At 42.7% G+C, this 19,737-nt stretch overlaps 1 protein-coding gene across 1 annotated transcript in view; it reads right to left on the bottom strand.

Annotated features, from left to right (window-relative positions):
* Nucleotides 1-8,008: 8,008 nt before the first annotated feature.
* Nucleotides 8,009-19,737, bottom strand: part of RNF10 (ring finger protein 10) — a 70,875-nt gene continuing 59,146 nt past the window's right edge. The window contains exons 14-17 of the mRNA XM_033954629.1: nt 17,042-17,133; nt 16,790-16,850; nt 16,340-16,498; nt 8,009-9,032 (exon numbers count right to left, since the gene is read on the bottom strand). Of these exons, the coding sequence (XP_033810520.1) occupies nt 8,959-9,032; nt 16,340-16,498; nt 16,790-16,850; nt 17,042-17,133 (386 nt within the window). The 3' untranslated portion in view covers nt 8,009-8,958. The remainder of the gene's footprint in view (nt 9,033-16,339; nt 16,499-16,789; nt 16,851-17,041; nt 17,134-19,737) is intronic.

Genomic DNA, 19,737 nt, shown 5'->3' with positions numbered 1-19,737 from the left:
CAAATAAACACACTATTATATACAAGGAATAAAATGCTATATGGCAATGGTCTCAAACCCGTGGCCCGCCAGGTACTATTTTGAGGCCCTCGGTATGTTTCTCATAATCACAAAAGTAAAATAAAACAGTTTCTTGATCATGTGTCTCTTTAGCTATAAATGACAATATTATTATTAAGACTTAGCCAAAAGGAAAGATTTATAAACTATAAAGAGTTTTATCTCATGCAAAATAGTCATTTCTTTAATAAAACATTAATTATTTTTTCTGAGGCCCTCCAAGTACCTCCAAATCCAAAATGTGGCCCTGCAAAGGGTTTGAGTTTGAGACCACTGATATATGGTATCCAAATGGATTCCCAAGACAATTTCATAGTACTTATATGCACAATGGAGCAAAGTATATGTACAGATAATACATGGCATAACCATCCCATGAGTAGAAAAGGCACAAAACTCTAACTGCTCCTTAGAGAGTCTTTATCTCTGCCCAGCAGTCTGCTCACATGGCAGCCCTCTGATCAAAGACCAGCGCCCTGAGACTAGCCCTACCTGCATACGTTCCGGATCAGCAGGAACTTGTCTTTGTCTTGCCAAAGACCTTCAGATGACCACAGATGTTCCACTGGTGTGTTTTATAACTGATTGTTTCTAGTGAATTCTTCATATTCTCATAAGACTCCTTTAGATGAGCAGAATGGGCAATTGGTATACTTCATTTGGAATTTCCATTGTGCAGTAACACTGCCTTCAAGCTTCTCTGAAGAATCAATGAAGAGATGCCATTCATCTGAGCAATGCACTTATGACATCAACAGGCTCTTCAACAGTTTATTACGACAAAAGCACAATGAGCTATTTACAGTGAAGAATGTCACAATTCCTTTTTCTGTAATGAGTCATATTAGCATCTTTTGCAAGCAAGTGCTTTTGCTTAAGCCTTGAAGCAAGAAGTTCTGCTTTTTAGTTTGAAAGATTTAGATTACAAATAAGATCAGCTTGTGTAAATGTCTCTGGTTCTGAATCTTTATCATTCACATCAGGATCAGATAATGGATTGTGACCAGCTGCTGCATCATCACATTAGAACATAAGAATAGCTTTACTGGGTCAGACCAATGGTCCACCAAGTCCAGTTGCCCGTTCTCATGGTGGCCAATCCAGGACACTAGAACCTGGCCAAAACCCAAGGAGTAGCAATATTCCATGCTACCGATCCATGTGGATGTTCAGGTGTGTCAGGACACTGTGTTCAATGAGCATGTTCTTGTAGCAGCCCTTCAGGAGTGGGTACCCACTCATGATGGGTACTGGTTTGGTACATCCCATCAGATTCTGTGCCAGTATGGAGGGATGATAAAGAAATTAGATTACCTGCTAATTTTTTTTCTTTTAGTGCCTCAAGACTGGCATTTTTATTTGGAGTTTTGTGTGACAAGTACATTTTTTTCTGTGCTGTTTTTTTAGTCTGGGTTGGTAGGGGAGGTTATAAGAGCAGTGTTTGGTTCATCTGGTGTAGCTGGCAAGCTTTGGGGACGTTTTTGAAAGTTCTTGTTCTAATCAATATCCAATAGTATTTGTTTGTTGCTATTCTTCTCAGCAGCCCCCTGCCTCCTCCCAATTGCCACGGTCTGTGCATCTCTTCCCCTCATCGGGCAATCTCCCTCCCTTAACCTCACCTTTGTTAGTACTTTTCAGAGTCAAAGTTTCCTCTTCAAGCGGCCCAGATGCCATACCCTTCTGACAGGTCATACACAACTACTCACAAACTTCTCCTCTGATGCGAACCACACAGGAGGAAACAGGAAGTTGTGTCAGAGAAGTTTCTTAGTCACACATGACCTGGCAGAAGGGTATGGCATCCAGGCCGCTCAAAAAGAAAACCTCAATTCTGAAAAGCACCCGTGAAGGGAGGGAGATGGCCCACAGGGAAGAGGTTGAGTGGCATCAAAGGAGAGGAACAGATGCTGAAGGGAAATGAGAGCGCAGAAGCCACATGGAAGTGGGGAGGAGAGGGGAACAGACACTGGAAGGAAGTGGAGAGGACAGGGGAGAAGCCAAAGGGAAATGGGGGGGGAGGAGCAGATGCTGGATGGAATTGGGAAGAGAGGGGAACAGACACTGAAAAGAAGTGGGGAGTGAGGAAGATGCTGAAGGGAAATGAGGAATGGGAGCAGATGCTAAAGGGAAGTGGGGAGAGAGGGAGGAGCAGATGCAGGATGGAAGTGGGGAGGGGAAAGAGCACATACTGGGATGGAAGGAGAGGATAAGGAAAGAGGATAGAATTGGTGAGATACTGGAAGGGGTGAGGTAAAGAGGTGGCAAGCTGTAGGTAGACACAATGAAAGGGAAATTGAGGACTGGAAAGTAAGAAAGTAAACAAGAGATAGAAAACAAATTGAGAAGAGCAGAAAAGGGAGAGGAGAGATACCAGAGAATAGGGGAAAGAGGAGGAGACAAATACCAAATCTGAAAGGAGAAAGATGCTAAAAACCAACTGGGGGAGGATGAGATAGAAGACTATTGGGGCAGTGGAGGGAAGATGGGTGCCAGACCAATTGGGGGGAAAGATGGGAGAGGCAGACAGTTTCTGGTAGAGGCATAGAAATAGAGCAGATGTCATATGGAAGAGGCAGAGAAGGCAGACAGTGGATGGAAGAGAATGACAAGATGAGAAAAGCAGAAACCAGACAAAGGTAGAAAAAAAATTTATATTTCTTTTTGCTTTAGAATAAAGTAGTATTGTAGCGGTGTTGATAAACATTTACAAACCAAGCCCTGCCAGCTGACGATCTCTTCCTCTAGTTTGGCAGCCAGAGCTCTGATTTATAAGATGACAATTGTACAGAATATTGTTTCTTTTTATACTTTAATAAAATAAGTTCAGCATAAAACTATTTGAAGCTTGTGCAGATGGGATCAGATGGTTTGTGGGGGATGGGGCCCAGGCTCGCAGTGATGGGGAAAAGACAGGGACAAATTTTTTCCCTTTGTCATTCTCTATTTCTTAGTTCTGCTTGGCTATTTGTCAAACTGATTGTACTTGGGACTGCACAGCCCACTTATACTACAGCCAAAAGTTTGTATCTGTCTCCACCTGCTGGTCGAGGTGAGCTATAACCATCAGTTTCTGTGCCAGTCTGGAGGGACTAAAAGAAAGAAAATTAGCAGGTAAGAACCTAATTTCTCCATATAAAAACAAAGTATTAATACAGAGCGTTCTGATAAGGAAAATCTCACCCCCAAGTCTAAACCCACCATTCATAGGTATCACTGCAACTTTTCACTAGTGTCACTCTACTACTCACTACTAGTGCACAGAGACTTCATTAAAGAGAACCCAATTAGGGGTGAACTGGATAAACCGTTTCAGCTAAATTATACACCATTGATCACCTCTATTACTGAATATTTAGATCAATGGCATAAATTATATCTTTCCTGGATGGGTAGAATGGAAGCAGTTAGGATGATGTTTCAAGTTTTGCCTATCGAAATTTCTCATACTTGCTTTCAAAAGTGGCACAAGCTTTTCCATTTTATTTTATTTTTTTTTTTTTTGGGGGGGGGAGTAGGCACTCTAGGATAGCTCAGCAGGCTATGTTTAAGTTTAAAGCAGAGGGGGTATTGGGTATTACCAATTTAGAAATATATTATAAAGCAGCATAACTACAGGCTATTCTGAAGTGGCATGCCACACCTAATAAACTCTGGATGACTGTTGAGCAGGGAACTACCCCCAATTACCAGGGGCATTATAGGTCTGCATTATTTGCCCTGGGTTCAGTTCAGTGGGGGGGGGGGGTCGATTTCAGCTATCCCTAATCCATTTATCCAGCTACCCTTAAAAGTTTGGAAGGGGGTTTACAGGTGATTACAAGCTTTTATAAGCCAGTGGAGGCTTACATATTTTACCTACCTTTATCCTCTATAAAACCCTAAGCATGCATGCGCACTTAGGATGGCATGTTCCCTGCGACCGTGGTCTCTTGGTCCATGCCGAATTCCATTTTTGAACCTGGAGGCAGGGAACACGCCAGCGACTCCCCCCCTCCTGCCCTCACCGCCAGAGAAACCACTGCTGCCAGGGCATAGAAAGGCCTTGCATTTACAGATTCAAAGACAATTAAGTGTAGGGAAGTAGAGTACATCGGCAAGTGCATGCATGCGCGAGTGCCGCCATCCTTTATCTGTTCTGGTGCAATTTGTATTAGTTTAGGACAGGAGACGCTGTCCAGGCTCGGGAGATGGGAGGCCCTTTACTGGACATGCACAAAGCCTAACCCGAACTGCACGGACAGGACCCCTCTCCTTAGAGATTTCCAAGGCAGCCCCACACCGTCACCAAGAGTGGTAAGAGGCGAACCAGAAGCAACAGACTCTCCCCAACCAACCTTACCCGCCACCCAGCCAGCATCTCTTTCTGGCCACCCCGGTCCAGCATATCTGAGTTCTCCCTCCCCCATCAGGTATCTTCTTCCTCATTCACAAAAACCCCACCCAGTCCTACCTTCAAATTTATCTTTGAGGTCTGCAGCGGCACTTAGGCCGGGAAAAGGAAGTCGCGTCAGGAGGGGTGCGGGATGAGTCAGAGGGAATGTTCCCGACCGGAGGGATTTGGCTGCTGTTGCTGCCAGCAACTTCAAAGACCACTTTGAAGGTGGGATGGCAGGCGGGGAGAAGGGAAATGTTGGGTCGGGGAAAAATGACGGGACCACGGTCCCGGGTATGAGTGTGCATGAAGAGGGGTATTTGTCGTGGGACTTGGTGTTTCTATTACAATTGTCATTTGGGAGAGAGAAGGGGGGAGGAGTAGATGCTGACAGGGGTGCATTACAGAGTGGACATGAGGGAAGCAGGGGGGAAGGGAGAAATGGATGTGGAGGAGGCAAGATGGGGAGAGGGAGAGAGAGAGATTCAGGGAGGGGACAGAAGGGGGAGGGAGAGATATGGATAGAGGAAGTAAAAGAGGGAGAGATGGACATGAGATTCGTGCCAGTGGGCACGGGAGCAGGACAGGGGGAGCAGGGAAGGGGTGCTGTAGGACACAGGGAAGTAAAAGAAAGGGAGAAGTGCTACTGCTGGACAGGGGGAGCAGGCAAGGGGTGGTGGTGGACAGCTGAGGAAAGAGAGAGACAAAAAGAAAGACACAGACAGAAAGCGGCCAGAGAGAGAAAGAGAAAGACACATACACATCTATTCTAGCACCCGTTAATGTAACAGGCTTAAAGACTAGTTTATTTATGTTCCGCATAGCCTACAATTCTATGCAGATTACAAATTATTCAGGTACTCAAGTATTTTTCCCTATCTGTCCCAGTGGATGAACACTCTATCTAATGTACCTGGGGCAATGGAAGATTAAGTGACTTGCCCAGGGTCACAAGGAGCAGTGCAGGATTTGAACCCACAACCTCAGGGTGCCGAGGCTGTAGCTCTAACCACTGCACCACAAACTCCACATGCCCCCCAGTCCTATCCAGTACAAACAATGGGAGAAAGATTTACAGTATTTTGGCCAATTTTTAGAGGGGAGTATTCAATACTTTCTAGACTTATGCACCCAGTACAATGTAACATCCAGAGACATTTTCCCTTTTATCGTATACTTTGCTGTTTCATGCAGGGGGGAATCATTGTCTACCCCTTATCTGCTATTTTTTGGCAGTTTATCTGACATTACTGCATGTTCAGGGAGGGTTTTTTGTGGTTTCTGGGATTTTTGTATGTTCATAGTTTTTTAATCAACTACAGCAATGCGGAGATATCTATCACATGAGAATGGTACAGTTTATTGTGCCATTTTTATTGCTGGTTAATTTGAATTACTTACTTTGTACACTTTTGAACATAAATAAAAAATTACAAAAAGAAAATCACACACTTGGAGACACTCCATGACACAACTTCTTAACACCGCGGAAGTCTAAGAACTGATGGTCCTGTGACCTGATGTTGGGTTGGAAGGCACTAATGCATGCGTGGTATGGGTGGTCTCGAAACTTCTAAAGTTATAGTGACAGTACCCATCTGATGTCACCCATCTGTGAGAATATGCTGCCTGCTTGTCCTGGAATAAATACCTAAAATAAATAATAAAATGTCTAAATTCTATTATATAATGCATAATGGCCATCAGGTAGGAACTGACCTGAGCCTGGGAGTATCCAGAGCCAACACCCAGGCAGCTTTTTCACAACTGACTTTGGAATATTTACCTGTAGGGTAAAAGCACAGTACTGCGGCAAAGGCCAATAGATAAATCTGAGAGGACATGGGACCCGTAGCATGGAAAGGAACTGAAGGCACTTAGCAAATTATTGGGCTTGATCAAAGTTGCCTAGATGCCCACCTTGCAAGCAGTAGGATGGAGGAGGATTAACTGATATACAAATGTTTTATGTTAATTACTGTAATGCATTAGTAGTAGGTCTATCTAAGAATCTTTCATGCCTGCAACATTTGCAAAATGCAGCAGTCAATCTTCTGAAAAATATGGGCATCTGTGACCACATCACCCCAGTGCTGGCGTCTGTTCACTAGCTACCTATTAAGAAACACTATTGTTAAAGCCATGGTTTTAGTCTTCAAAATCTTCCAAAAGTGGTTACCAGGTTATATCATACCCAATCTACCAATCTATACCCCCTGAACAACCATTAAGATCCTTTGGAGAGACAACTGGCCTTGCCTCTAAGTCACTCCCTCAAATCAAAATCATCCCACAGGATTGCCTATTCTCATTTCATACCTAACTATGGAACCTTGCCCTCCATCTATTAGAGTACTAGAAAGATTATGGAACTTCAGGAAAGCTGTCAAAATCTTCCTGTATGTTTAACTATACCCCCCCCACACACACAGTTATCCCAACCTTCAAATAATCCTAGTATGATTCCTCAGTTATGCTAATTACTAAGAACCACAAAAGCTGCACCTGTATTATTTTGCTGCCTAATTACATGCTTATTTTGTCTTACCCCAACTTATCCTATGCATGTAATGGACCTTCACTATGCTTAAATTACTTGTTGGCAAATGACATGCTTGTATTGTCTTACCCCTGACCTATACTGTGTATGTACTCCTGTAACCCACTGTGGGCTCTTTTGTAAGGAAGGACTGAAAAATCAAAATGAATGAATGTTAATTATTGTTGGAAAAATCTTGGAAAATAAGTAATTAGCTATGTGCAAAATGAATACAATTTTCTACATGTACAATGTTGATCAAATTAACAAACCAATGTGATGTAAAGTCATACAACTATTACTGTGTAGTTGAATGACATGCTGAACTGATGTCACAGACCAAATTTTGGCATCAGTTGTATGCAGGGTAGTCATTTTACCCCAGATTACCTCATATAAAATTTTGTAGGCAATTTTTTCTACTGGGCTTTGCACAAAAATCTTAGTTGAAAAAAGCCAGTCTCTTTGAAGATTGGCACATGAAGCTTAAATCTTCTTTACAAACCTAACATGACCACTCATTTGAAACTGTCAGAGGGTTTATGGTTTAAGTTAATGTAACTTCAGTTCTTGAAGAGTGTGGACAGTCTACAATAGGACTCCTGCCCATACATAGCAAAATAGAAGAATTAATTTTATGATGCCTGTTTTAACAAAGTGCCTACTTGTCAAAGAACTCATTTTTCAGCAGAGCTCTACTAAGAAAAAATCAAAAGTACTGCCAACCATTTTAGCCCCCCTCCCCCCCTAGTCCTCTTCTAATTTACAAAAGATGGCAACAGACAATATTAAATTTCTATACAAAAAAACCTCAAGAATCCTGGGAACAGGGTCAAGAAGTAGTAACAAATGGCCTTTTGGTTTTGCACATGAAAGCATTTGACACAAGACTACATAGTCATTCTTCCTGTTGAAACAAAAAAAAAAAAAAAAAAATCTGAAAACCACCCAAAAGCCAGGACATGCAGCAGTTATCTAGATCCCCATTGTAGGTCCAAAGGCCCCATAGCCAGTACACTAAATGAAACCAGAGCAGGCCACCTTCTCATGTCTATTTATTACCACTTTTCATTTTATTCAATAAATCCCACATTTTCTAAGCAGAAGCATGTATAATCAGCCCCTGAAAGAGGGAGGGTAAAAAAAAACAAAAAAACACCCCAACCAATCAATCACACATACAGGGACCAGTACCCTATCCATTGCAATGCTAGACAACCAAATTAAAATACTATTCTGTTAACTCCCCCACCTTCTAAGTCTAACATCAAAACACAAAATGACCAAGAGAGAAAGATTAGTAAAGAAAAGAAATTCAACTGGATCCAGATGTTTTACCCTTATAAGTTTATATAAGGAACTGAATCAGAACCACCCCTCCAATTAAATGTAATAGTCAAAACACATAGGTACTCTGAAAGGGACATTATGTTTTCCATAAACCCATCTAAAAAAAGGGAGGGAGTTGGGTAAGAGCTTAAGATCAGCTATCATCAACAGCAGCTCCAGCACAAACTACTACCCAAAGCTAAGGTCTGCTCAGGGACTTCAATCTCTATACTGGTACCACTAGCATTTCCCAGGAGAAGTGAGGAGTAGAAAGGGATTCTCTAGTACCAGTTCTGTAAGGTCCCATTACTAGCCTAGGACAAGAAAAGATTATAAAGGTGTTGTGTGATGATACACACAGATTCCATACAAATTCACAATTTCAAATACACAGCCACTCTTGATACTGCATGGTGAAGAGTATTTTATCATCAGATCTCTTTACAGATGTTATCTATATTTGTGGAATCCATGGGGATGCTTGCAATTAGTCCATTTTGGGCTGGCATGGGGGTAGTTTCCAAAGAAGCAGGATTATACAAGTGAGAAGCAAGCTGTGCTGCATGTGCGTGAGTTTCCTTTCCCATTTCAAAAGGTGCTGAACTTTGACTGGTAGACTTTAGTAAAGATGGAGTAGAGACTGGTAATCCCCTCCCCCTCATTTGGTATGGACAACAGATGTACTGAAGAGCAGCTTCTGCTTCTGTTTCTTTTTCTTTCTTCCCTTTTCCACTGTAGAGAAAACAAATATAGTTTACAAAAGCTCCAAGTGGGACAGGGGGTTGGGAGTGATGAGAGAACAGGACAGCACACATTGATATACCAAAAGGCATATACAAAATAAAAACATGATCTAAAACAATGTCAAAACATAGAATTTCATTTCTAACATTCAGAATTTAGAAAGTTGTCTGGTTGGACTGAGAACTTTTCAGTACCCCCTCATAGAAGCTGTCACACCAAAGCAACTATGGCATGCTTCATCAGACCAAATCTGATGATGTGACTGGCTACCAAAAGAATGTGTTAGATTTAACAGAAAAGACGAGTTCATTTATAAAGATATCAAAAGTTTTATGAAAAAAAACAGACAACTTGAGTGAAGAAACTAATGAATCAGTATTAGAATTTTAAAAGGGCAACAATAACTGACTAGAACCAAATAAGAGGAGTAAACCTATCAAATTTTTGATATATAAAGAAGTTTCTCCGATGCATTCTGTATCATTTGAAGATGCCTAATTTGAGTATTAGGTAAACCAAGATATGAAGAATTGCAGTAATCAAGGTGAGATATCAGTGAGTGGATCAAAGGCTGAAGTGAAGAACAATTCACTAGTGGTTTATGGCACATTAACAGCTGCAAGGTATAAAATAAAGTTGTTTTTATTGTACATTAGAAATTTGTGAATTTCTCAAAAACTCCTCCCAAAACCTTAACATGGTCTTTAAGATTAATGGGCATCCCTGGATTCAAAGTGTACTCACTACAGGTTGATTTGTATGCAAAAAAAAGAATGCCTTCAGTCTTTGTGGGATTAATTTTAAGCCATTAGTAGTAATTCAGACGTCAATGGTGGCACGTTTATGAGAAAGAGATGAAAAGAATTCTAGAGAAACAATCAAGTGTAACAAAAACATCTGGCTCACAAAGACCTAATACCTCCTTAAAACATTTTTCAACAAAAAGTGTCGGGAGAAATAGGTTCAAGGAAAGGAGAAATTAGGTCCCCCTGCTAATTTTCTTTTTTTAGTCCCTCCCTCCTCTTCCAGCAGTTGGAGACTGTATGAGTAATATAAATAGGCTGTGCAAAACAAATTGAGAGCAGTCCATGAATAGCCAAGCAGGAACCAAAACATTTTTTTTTTTTTTACGTCAACTGTTCAAGGTAAAATAGAAACCTTCCTGAAAACCAGTTTGCCAGCTGAACCAGAGCCCTTTGCTCGCTCATCTCATCTCATCCAATTTTTCTTTTTCTCTCATTAGTTTAAGCAAGGCTTCACAAAAGACTGCAATACGTATATACAAAAAATCAACTTCATATTTCTCAGAAAAAATTCACATGGTGGATTCTGTGCCAGTCTGGAGGGACTAAAAGAAAGAAAATTTAAAAGGTAAGACCTAATTTCGCCTTCTTTAGTATCCCTCCAGACCGGCATAGATGGATGGGAATTACCAAAGCAGTTCCCATCATGGATGGGAATGCCAAAGGGCCGCAACAAGAACCTGTTTGCCAAAAACCACGTCTTGACATGCCTGAATGTCAACTCAGTAGTGATACACTAAGGAATGAAGAGAACCAAATGGCAGCCTTACAAATATCCACTGGAGGCACAAGCGAACTTTCTGCCCAGGAGGCCGCCTGACCATGCATAGAATGAACTTTGAGAAAGTCAGGGACCGATTTCTTCTGTAGAAGGTATGCTGTAGCGATGGCTTCCTTAATCCAACACGCAATAGAAGCACCTTCCCTCTTACCGCTGCCCGCTAACAATTCAAAAAGGCGATCCGTCTGCCTAAATTCCTGAGCTCTCTTCATATATACACAGAGAACTCTGCGGACATCCAACTTGTGCAACTGCCTGTGTTCCAAAGATCTGTCCCGATTACCCAAAACTGGGAGGGAAACTGTCTGATTCACATGAAAAGGGGAAAGGACCTTAAGGAAAAAAAGATGGTACAGGCTGCAGAACCAAACATTCTTTAGAAAACTCCAAGAAAGGAGCTTGACAATAGAAGGCTTGCAACTCTGAGGTAATGGCAACAAGAAACACCACCTTCAAAAATCCTTCATCGAGCAAGAAGTCAAGGGCTCAAACAGAGGGTGCACCATCACCAAATGGGACTAAATTAAGATCCCAGGCCAGAACTGCCAGGCATATGGGCAGACAAAGCAACTACACCACTCTTAAGAAACGGATGACATCAGAAAGGGAGGACAAGACGCCATCCTCATACTAGACCTCTAAAGAATACCAGGGCTGCAACCTGAACTAGAAAGGATCCGACAAGCCCCTCTCCAGACAGACACCTATACACTAGCCTGTAGAGTTGACTCCACCAGCCTCAGTGTTTCTAAAGGTATATCAAAAAATGTCCCGTAAAATACCAAGAAAGGGAATCAAAAAATCTTTGAGTAGTCAACTATAGGTCAAGGAAAATAAAAGTCCTTAGCAAAGGAACAACTTTGCGAAGGTAACTTCCAAGGGAATGGCATAAAGTGCAGATATTCCCCTAAGGAATCGTGAAAAAATAAAATCTTAACCCTACTGAAGTGGAAAGAGAAGCATGAGGTGAAAAACCCACTGCTTCAGAGATATATGGGGGTCTTGCTAAAAAAAAAAAAAAAAAACCCCTCCTCTCAGAGATTCAATCCCAAACTATACAGAATCGATAGCAGGGAGTCGATGTCGAAGGCTGAAGACAGTTTAATGACTGCAAGACCTTCCCATAGCGAATTGACACTGGCAACGTTAAAGAACATCAGCGTCGCTTTATACGCAGAAGCCTCCTGTGAAAGTGCTATGGGTGTCAAGAACTGAAACTGGATTGGTACCAGAAGTCAACATAAGCATCGGCAGTAACAACTGAAAATACAGTTGAACATGATGGTGTCGACATGAAGGAAATCTGCTAAAGAGGAAAACATTGGTACCACTGGCTGCATCGCTGGTACCATCGGTGTGCGGAAAAAATTTCATCAGGAAAGAAAAAACACCGGTACCATGCGTCTATGAAGCAGTATTATCGGTGTCGCTCCACGCTTCCAAGATGAGTCTGCCTACACTGAGGCACTCATCAATATCGAAGCGGAGCCCGAAATAAAAAACACCAGTAATAATAATAATTTATTTCTTATATACCGCCAAAGCCATAGTAGTTTGAGGCGGTTTACAGTGAAGAAGGGCTGGACAATCAGCGAAAGGTTACAATGGTTCAATCAGAGAAACTAGGTGCCAGAGAAAATGGTACAATCGGTGAAAGATGGAGTAATCAGAGCAAAAAAAAAGGTACAATCAGAGCAAAACAGTACAGTAAAGAAGGTCAGGACCATCTGCATAAGGATAAATAAAAAAAATGTAGGTATAACAAAGGGGGTTCATGCAGTGGATATAGGCATTTAGGTTGTAAATCTGGTAAATAGATTAGATTTTAGTAGTTTCCTGAAGTTTAGGTAGGATGAGGCGCGTGAGATGATGTGGGCCAGCCAGTTATTGAGATGACCTGCTTGAAATGCGAGAGTTCTATTTAGATATCTTTTGTAGCGGCAGGCCTTTAGAGTAGGATAGCTAAACAGGTGGGTTCTGCGAGTGTGTTTGGATGGGCGGTCTAGGATAAAATGGGGTACCAAGTATAGGGGGGCCGAGCCGAGAATGGATTTGAAACAGAAACAGGCGAACTTGAATTGCACTCTTGCTTCCAAGGGTAGCCAGTGAAGTTTTTGGTAGTAGGGAGTTATGTGTTCCCATTTTTTTAGGCCGAAGATCAGTCGGATTGCCATGTTTTGGATGATTCGCAGTCTTTGAGTGGTTTTTTTGAAAGATCCCAGGTAAATGATATTGCAGTAGTCAAGTAGACTTAAGATGGAGGATTGCACAAGTAAGCGGAATGAGGGGTCAGTGTCGAAGTACTTTCTGATGGATCTTAGCTTCCATAGGGTGGAGAAGCCTTTTCTGACCAGAAGGTTGGTGTGGGTTTCGAAGGTAAGGTTGCGGTCGAGAGTCACTCCTAGTATTTTTAAGGAGTTTGTTATGGGAAAGACTTGGCCATTCAGGGAGATTGAAGGGTCATTGATTTTGTCGTTTGGACTCGCCAGAAAGAATTTGGTTTTATCTGAGTTGAGTTTCAGTTTGAAATCGGCCTTCCATAGTTCGATTTGCGTTAGGATTGTTGCTAGGATATTGTTTATCTCAGGGGTTATGTTGGTTAGGGGAAAGATTAAAGTGATGTCATCGGCGTAGATGTAGAATTTGATCTTCAAGCTTTGCAGTAGATTACCTAGAGTGACCAGGTAGATGTTGAACAGTGTGGGGGACAGGGGGGAGCCCTGTGGGACTCCGCAGGAGTTGGCCCAGCTGGCGGAATGGGAATTGTCACTGTAAACTTGGTAAGAGCGTTTACCTAGGAAACCCTGGAACCATTTTAACACGTTTCCTGAGAGACCGATAGATTCCAGACAGTTCAGGAGAATGGCGTGATCGACCAAGTCGAAGGCACTACTGAGATCAAATTGCAGAACTAGTGCGCTTGAGCCTTGACTGAACAGGTTATGAAGGTAGTCTACCAGAGAAGCGATGACAGTTTCAGTGCTGTGACCGGAGCGGAAGCCTGACTGGTTATCATTTAGAATGTTGAATTTGTCCAGATAGGTTGTTAATTCTTGGTTGACCAGACCTTCCATCAGCTTTGTAAAGAGGGGTATGTTTGCAATGGGTCTGTAGTTAGATATAAGGGAGATGGAGTCTTTGGGGTTTTTAACTATAGGAGTGATAAGTATCTGGCCTAGGTCCTCAGGAAAAGAGCCAGATTGAAGCTGGGAGGAGAGCCAGGTATATAACTTGGCTTTGAAGGAGGTCGGGGCAACTTTCATTACGTTTGGTGGACAGCAATCTAGTTTGCATATTTTGAGTGGGAGTTGGCATATTTTGAGTAAAATTTGCAGAATTGTTGCCAGGAGGGGGTGGTGAAGTTGTTCCAGTACAAATCAGTCCTGGTTTTGTCGTCATGGAACTGAGCATCAAGATAGTTCAGATGGTTGGTGGAGGTTGTAAAAAGGGTAGATCTGAGATTGGAGATTTTTTTGTTGAAAAAAACAGCCAGGTGAGGGGCAGTCTGAGGAAGGGCGGGTAAGGGATTGAATATCGTAGAAGTGGTTGACGTCACCGACGGAGCCCCAGTATGAACCACTTTTAAAAGTGCATTGCCACTTTAAGAATTCAAAAAGTTCGTGATAGCCCGAACCGCGCATGTGTGAGTGCCTACCCGCCCGATGAGGGCGCGCAGTCTCTTGGCCTATGAACCGGTACCATCGGTGCCAGAGATGGGGCTTATCGAGGTTGGCAGGACTTGACTCACTGCTACAATGACCAAGGTCAGCAGGATTAGACTCACTGCTACAATGACCTGAAGCCCAAAAGAGAAAGTTGCGAGTCAACTTACTTAGAGAAGATTGGGCCCGTCAATGTCGTTGCGGGCTGGAAGAGCGGTGTCTGAAGTAGGCTGGGCACTGGATTACTGACGCCGGCGGGTGCTGGATTCCTGATGGCGCTGACGGAAAACTGCTTCTGAAGAATGAAAATGCTCTGGTGAGGAGAAGAGCAGGTGAAGCAAGAAATGGCAAGGCTGAGGACCCGACATTGCTAGAACCACAGAAGGATGTGTGTGAAGAAAATTTCCCCAGCAAAGCAATCGCGCTGATGGGAAATGGAGCAGAAAAAACCTGCATGGAAAAACAGCCATAAAGTGGGGAGAAAACAGTATGGTGATCCATAAGGCCCCACCAAGCCTAACTGACGACGGTAAAAGAAAAAAATAAAAAAAACAGAAATGTTTAGTTTTTTTTTTTGTTTAAACTAAAAATGAAAGAAAAGAAAAAACTGACTAAAAAGTCAGAAAACCACGAGAGCGGGAAGGCAGCAAAAAGAAAAAATTTTCAACAGCTGTTGAAACGCGACTTCTTAGCTCCGCGGAAACTAAGAAAATGAAGGACCGCGCACCCTCATCGGGCGGGTAGGCACTCACACATGCGCAGTTCGGGCTATTGCAAACTTTTTGAATTCTTAAAGTGGCAATGCACTTTTAAAGTGGTCCATACCGGGGCTCTGTCGGTGACGTCACCCATCAGTGATAATATGCTACCTGCTTGTCCTGGGATAAGGCATGACTTAGTACTGGTAGTGATGTAAAAATATCAAATAATTCCTGTGACTGGGATAGATCTGAATGTGGATACAGCATCCTTTAAATCCAGAAAGCACTGCCAATCTTGTACCTGAATCACTTTTGCTTCATCAGATACTACTTCTGGTCCTTAGGTCTAAGATGGGACAGATGTACATGTATCTTGGTCTTCGTCCACACAGCATTGGGGTCCCTTGGCATCGACGAGGACAAAAAAATTCTTACTTGTCCTCAGGGTGGGATTGAAGGATACCCGATCCCAATGGCCATTACTAACATTTGTCATCAAGGCATGTGGAAATTTACAATGCAGCTCTGGGAGTCATTGGGACCAATGAATGCCTTTGATGCCAAAGTCAATGGCCCAGTCTTTGAGTCAAAAATGTGTTCAGAGGTTGAGAAAAGCAATGCAAAAAAAAGTACTCTTCTTGACATCTGTTTACAAAAGGAGTAATTATGGTCTGATCCCAAGCACTTATGAATATCTATGAGGGATATGAACTTGCTGCACCAGGTGCACTTTTTGTAACCACTCAAGTTTTAAAGGACATGTTGGAAAAAATAGCCAAGGTGAAATCAAATGGATTTATCTTAGTAAAAATGAATATCCCCAATCAGAACGCTTAAGGCCTAAGTGGACCTAGTGAGCCTTGGAAAAATAAAAAAAATCTTTACTATTGAAACTAGGGAACTAAAAGGGCAACAAGCCACTGACTCTGTGCAAGCACTTGCACGAAAGGAAATAAAACAGTGAGACAACACAGAAGGAGGAATAGACATGATCTCAAGCTCCTTTGAAAAGAGCAGATTGGCTCGGTCACACATGACAGTGGTAGGCAGGAAGGCGCACACATGCACAATTACTAAGAGCAGTTCCCGCACTGGGCTCTGTCAGATATCACCACACATCAGTATGTACATATCACCCTGCTTGTCGTCGGAGGAAACACCCCCCCAAAAAAAAAATTACCTAAGTCAATCCACTTTGGCTCTACCCCAAAAGGCTGTTTATCCATCTAGTCAGTAATGCTTGTTTTCCATAGTAGTTTCAACCATTTTGCCTGTACAGACTTCAGGCTCACCATTCTGCAGTTTCTAACTACTATATTGTTGTCGCCTTTCCCTTCTCAATTCTTACCCACAGGTGGATGGGAAACAGATGGGGTGTCTAATTTCAGAAAGGCTGCTTCAATGGCTTCACTAAAGGAGTTCTGGAAGCTGGGTACCGGGATCTGGTCAGAACCATCACTTTCGCTATCACTATCTCCAGCAGCAAGAAGTGTTGGACTGTTTTCACCTGCAAATAGTGTCAAGAGTTATTATTGCAGCCTTTTTCTCCCAAAATGCCATGCACAATAAACCTTCCCTTAATTTCACAGCACTAGAATACCATCTCATTACCATCCTCAAGGACCCAAGTTCCTGTGGCATCTTGGGAGTATATTATGTAACATCAGCATTATATATCTGACGTGTCCCAAAGAGAAAGCAGCAGAGATAAGAAAGTAGCAGAGATAAGTAAGCAAATGAAGCAGTGACAGCAAACCAGGGGCCATGCTTCTCACCTCAGCAGTGTTTTATCACATACCTTTTTTCATTAAGGCAGATTTTGGCCACACTTCACATTTTGCTTTCCCTGTGCTTAGCATCTACAGAAGAAAAACAAAGTTAAGACTTATTTCTACTCTGTCATCTCTCAAGCTGCATTCATTCATTCTAGATCACACATCTTCACCCCCCCCCCACATGTCTTGTATCCATTTGCATAGCTATATCTTTAACTCATCCTATAAACACCTCTTATCTTCCTACCCCTATCCAACACGTGACAAGTACTTACTTGTGCAAAGGAAGGTAAGCGAGACCCCTCTTCCCCTTTGAGCAATGGGCCATCTTGTCTCATCACTGGGGAAAGTGGAATTAACACAGAGTCTATATGAAAGTAAAAGCCAAGTCAGATCTCCAGTACTCCTTCCCTCAAAACACATTCAAGGCAAATATTAAAAGTATAAAGCCCATCTCCAACTCCCAGCCCACTTATCACTTATCCTTGGAATTTTCTTATTCTCTGGCTATAGGCTGGGGATATGCAGCCAGCAATGCCTACTTAATGGTGAAGTCTCTGACTGAGCCTGGTGTGTCGGTGCCTAGTCCTCGAGCCCCCCCCTCCTGTCAGTTTTTTCCTGACTTGCTCATACTCAGTCGCAGCTCTCCCCTTCTCTTTAAAAAAAGAAGAATTTTGAGACAGAAAAGCCTTTGCTTTCTAGCCCTTAGGACATAATACTTAAAAAAAAAAAAAGAAAACAAAAAAGTAGAAACACCTAGGACAATAAAAAGAACTTGCCTCAGTAACAGCAGCAAACACAAGAAGGGAGCCAGAATTCTGATTCTCTTTACAAACCGCAAGTATTTTTCTTCAGCATTAAATTTCTGCCTCGGGGAACCCCTCCCCCCAAACAAACCAATACTTCAAATGGAAGAGCAACAGAGCCGTTCTTGTTTTTTCTCACAACTTGCCTGCCGTAGTTTTTTTCAGCGTTAAAACTGGCTCAGACACTTTTTCTTTTCCCCACAGCAGCTATTAGGACTGTGAAGACTCCCGCTGGCCACAATGTCCAGTAGAACACCTTCGACACCACTCTGCGCCAGCACAGAGAAAAAGCCGGCGAAGCAGCAGCAGATCTCTCTAGCTCCCTCCCCTCAGGGCCCTGCTTCGGTACTGGCAGGGGAGGATAGCGTCAAACCACCACAACTGACAGGCAAAAAAGTTTCAGCACTGGTGGCGCCACAGAAAAAGGAAAAGAAAAAACTTCCGATGGTGCAGAGGCTGGATACTCCCTCTTCACCATCGATGGATTCAGTGGCACATCCCTCCAAGAATATCTCAGGGATCAGTCCATCACCAGCGACTTCAGAGAGCTCCCGTGGATCCTGTTTCAGCCTCACTATCCTCTCCTCTTCTTTCTCTCAAGGATTTGCCTTCAGCTTTTGGAGCCACATCTAAACATGCCCGTGCCAAAAACAAGAGAGTTGCTTCTCTACCAGACTTGGACACTCCACAGGTACCTCCTAAACAAATAGCTCCGTCTCCTTCGGTCCCAGGTTCTCCTCCTGCTTTCTCAGTCTTTTCAGTTCATGTCTAATTTTTTCATGCTTTTTCAACAATTTAAGCATGATAGTGCAGTTCGGTTTCAACATCCTGAGCCTGCGCCTCCTCTTCCTTTTTTGGAGCCTCAGTAATGCCCTGACTGTATAGAACTTCTACCCTCACAAGCTGAAGTTGACATAACACCACATATGGATTGGGGTCCTTGTACTCCCATTTGTTCCTCTCCAACCCAAAGTCCTTCATCTCCCAAAGAATGGCCGGATCAACAGGAACCTTTGAAGGTAAACTTAGATAAACCTGCGCTGTCTCCTCCTCAGCCGGCTGTCACGGAGGAGTACACCTACCCAAAGTTTTAGCAAAAAGTATACTCTCTTTTAAGTCTCAGTCCGGACACAACTCCCTCAGGTAGTAAGGACTTTCTGACTATCCTTCAATCCTGTAAGTCTCCAGTAAGAGAAATCATTACCCTACCAGTGCATCAGATCCTGCAAGATCTACAACTAGATTGGCAAAAGCCTTTGTCAGTATCCATGGCTTCCAAGCGCCTAGAGATCAAATGCAAGGTGCAAAAGGCACCTGGTCATGATTTCCTTCAGCTTCCTCACCATTCTATGGTTTTCATCAGACATTAAGAAATGTAAGGCTTCAAAAACTCCTACTAATGCTCCTCCTGGGAAAGGCTGCTGCCTCAGTCTCTACCGGACGTAAAGTCTACCAGGGTTATATGCTCTCGTCAAAAATTATGGCCCATCAGCTTCAAATTTTACATTTTCAGAATTCAATCTTGCAGCAGTTGGAATTGACTTCGTCTTGAATCCATTCCCAATTTACATGTGGCTCTTCAAGATCCACTTATCACTTAAACAAAACAAATTATGATGCTTATCATATGATGACTAGCACGGTGGAAGTGGCCATAGCAGCCAGACGCATTGCATGGCCAAAGGCATCAGATCTGAGAGAGGATCTTCACGACAGGCTGACGGATGCTCCCTGCTTAGGAGACAGTTTATTTGGTGTAAAGGACACCTTTTACAACTCAATGAAGATTCCTCAGCCAGCTGTGAACTTTCAGCACATTCTTCTGATCAGTCTCCCCAATTTTGTCGTCCTTCTACTTTTCATTTTTGTAGAACATATCAATTTTATCAGCAATACTATCCGAAATGACATTTTACTCCTTATAATAGAACTCTCTTGCAGCGTTCACAACCTTCTCAGTATGAGTCAAGACAACATCCTAGAGACCATAAACAACCTGCTGTTTCTCAACTTCCTGCACTCAAGCCTGCACCTAGTTTTTGACAATCTTCCGGGGGCTAACACTTCTCAGTTTGGGAACAGATCACGACAAATCAGAGGATCCTTAGAATTGTGTCTCAGAGGTATCGACTAAATTTCCTGTCCCATACCCTGCCTTCCCAAAC

Source organism: Geotrypetes seraphini, chromosome 8 (assembly GCF_902459505.1).
Source record: "Geotrypetes seraphini chromosome 8, aGeoSer1.1, whole genome shotgun sequence".
Lineage (NCBI taxonomy): Eukaryota > Metazoa > Chordata > Amphibia > Gymnophiona > Dermophiidae > Geotrypetes > Geotrypetes seraphini.
The sequence above is the reverse complement of the archived record's forward strand: the minus strand, read 5'-3'. Positions and strand labels throughout refer to the sequence as shown.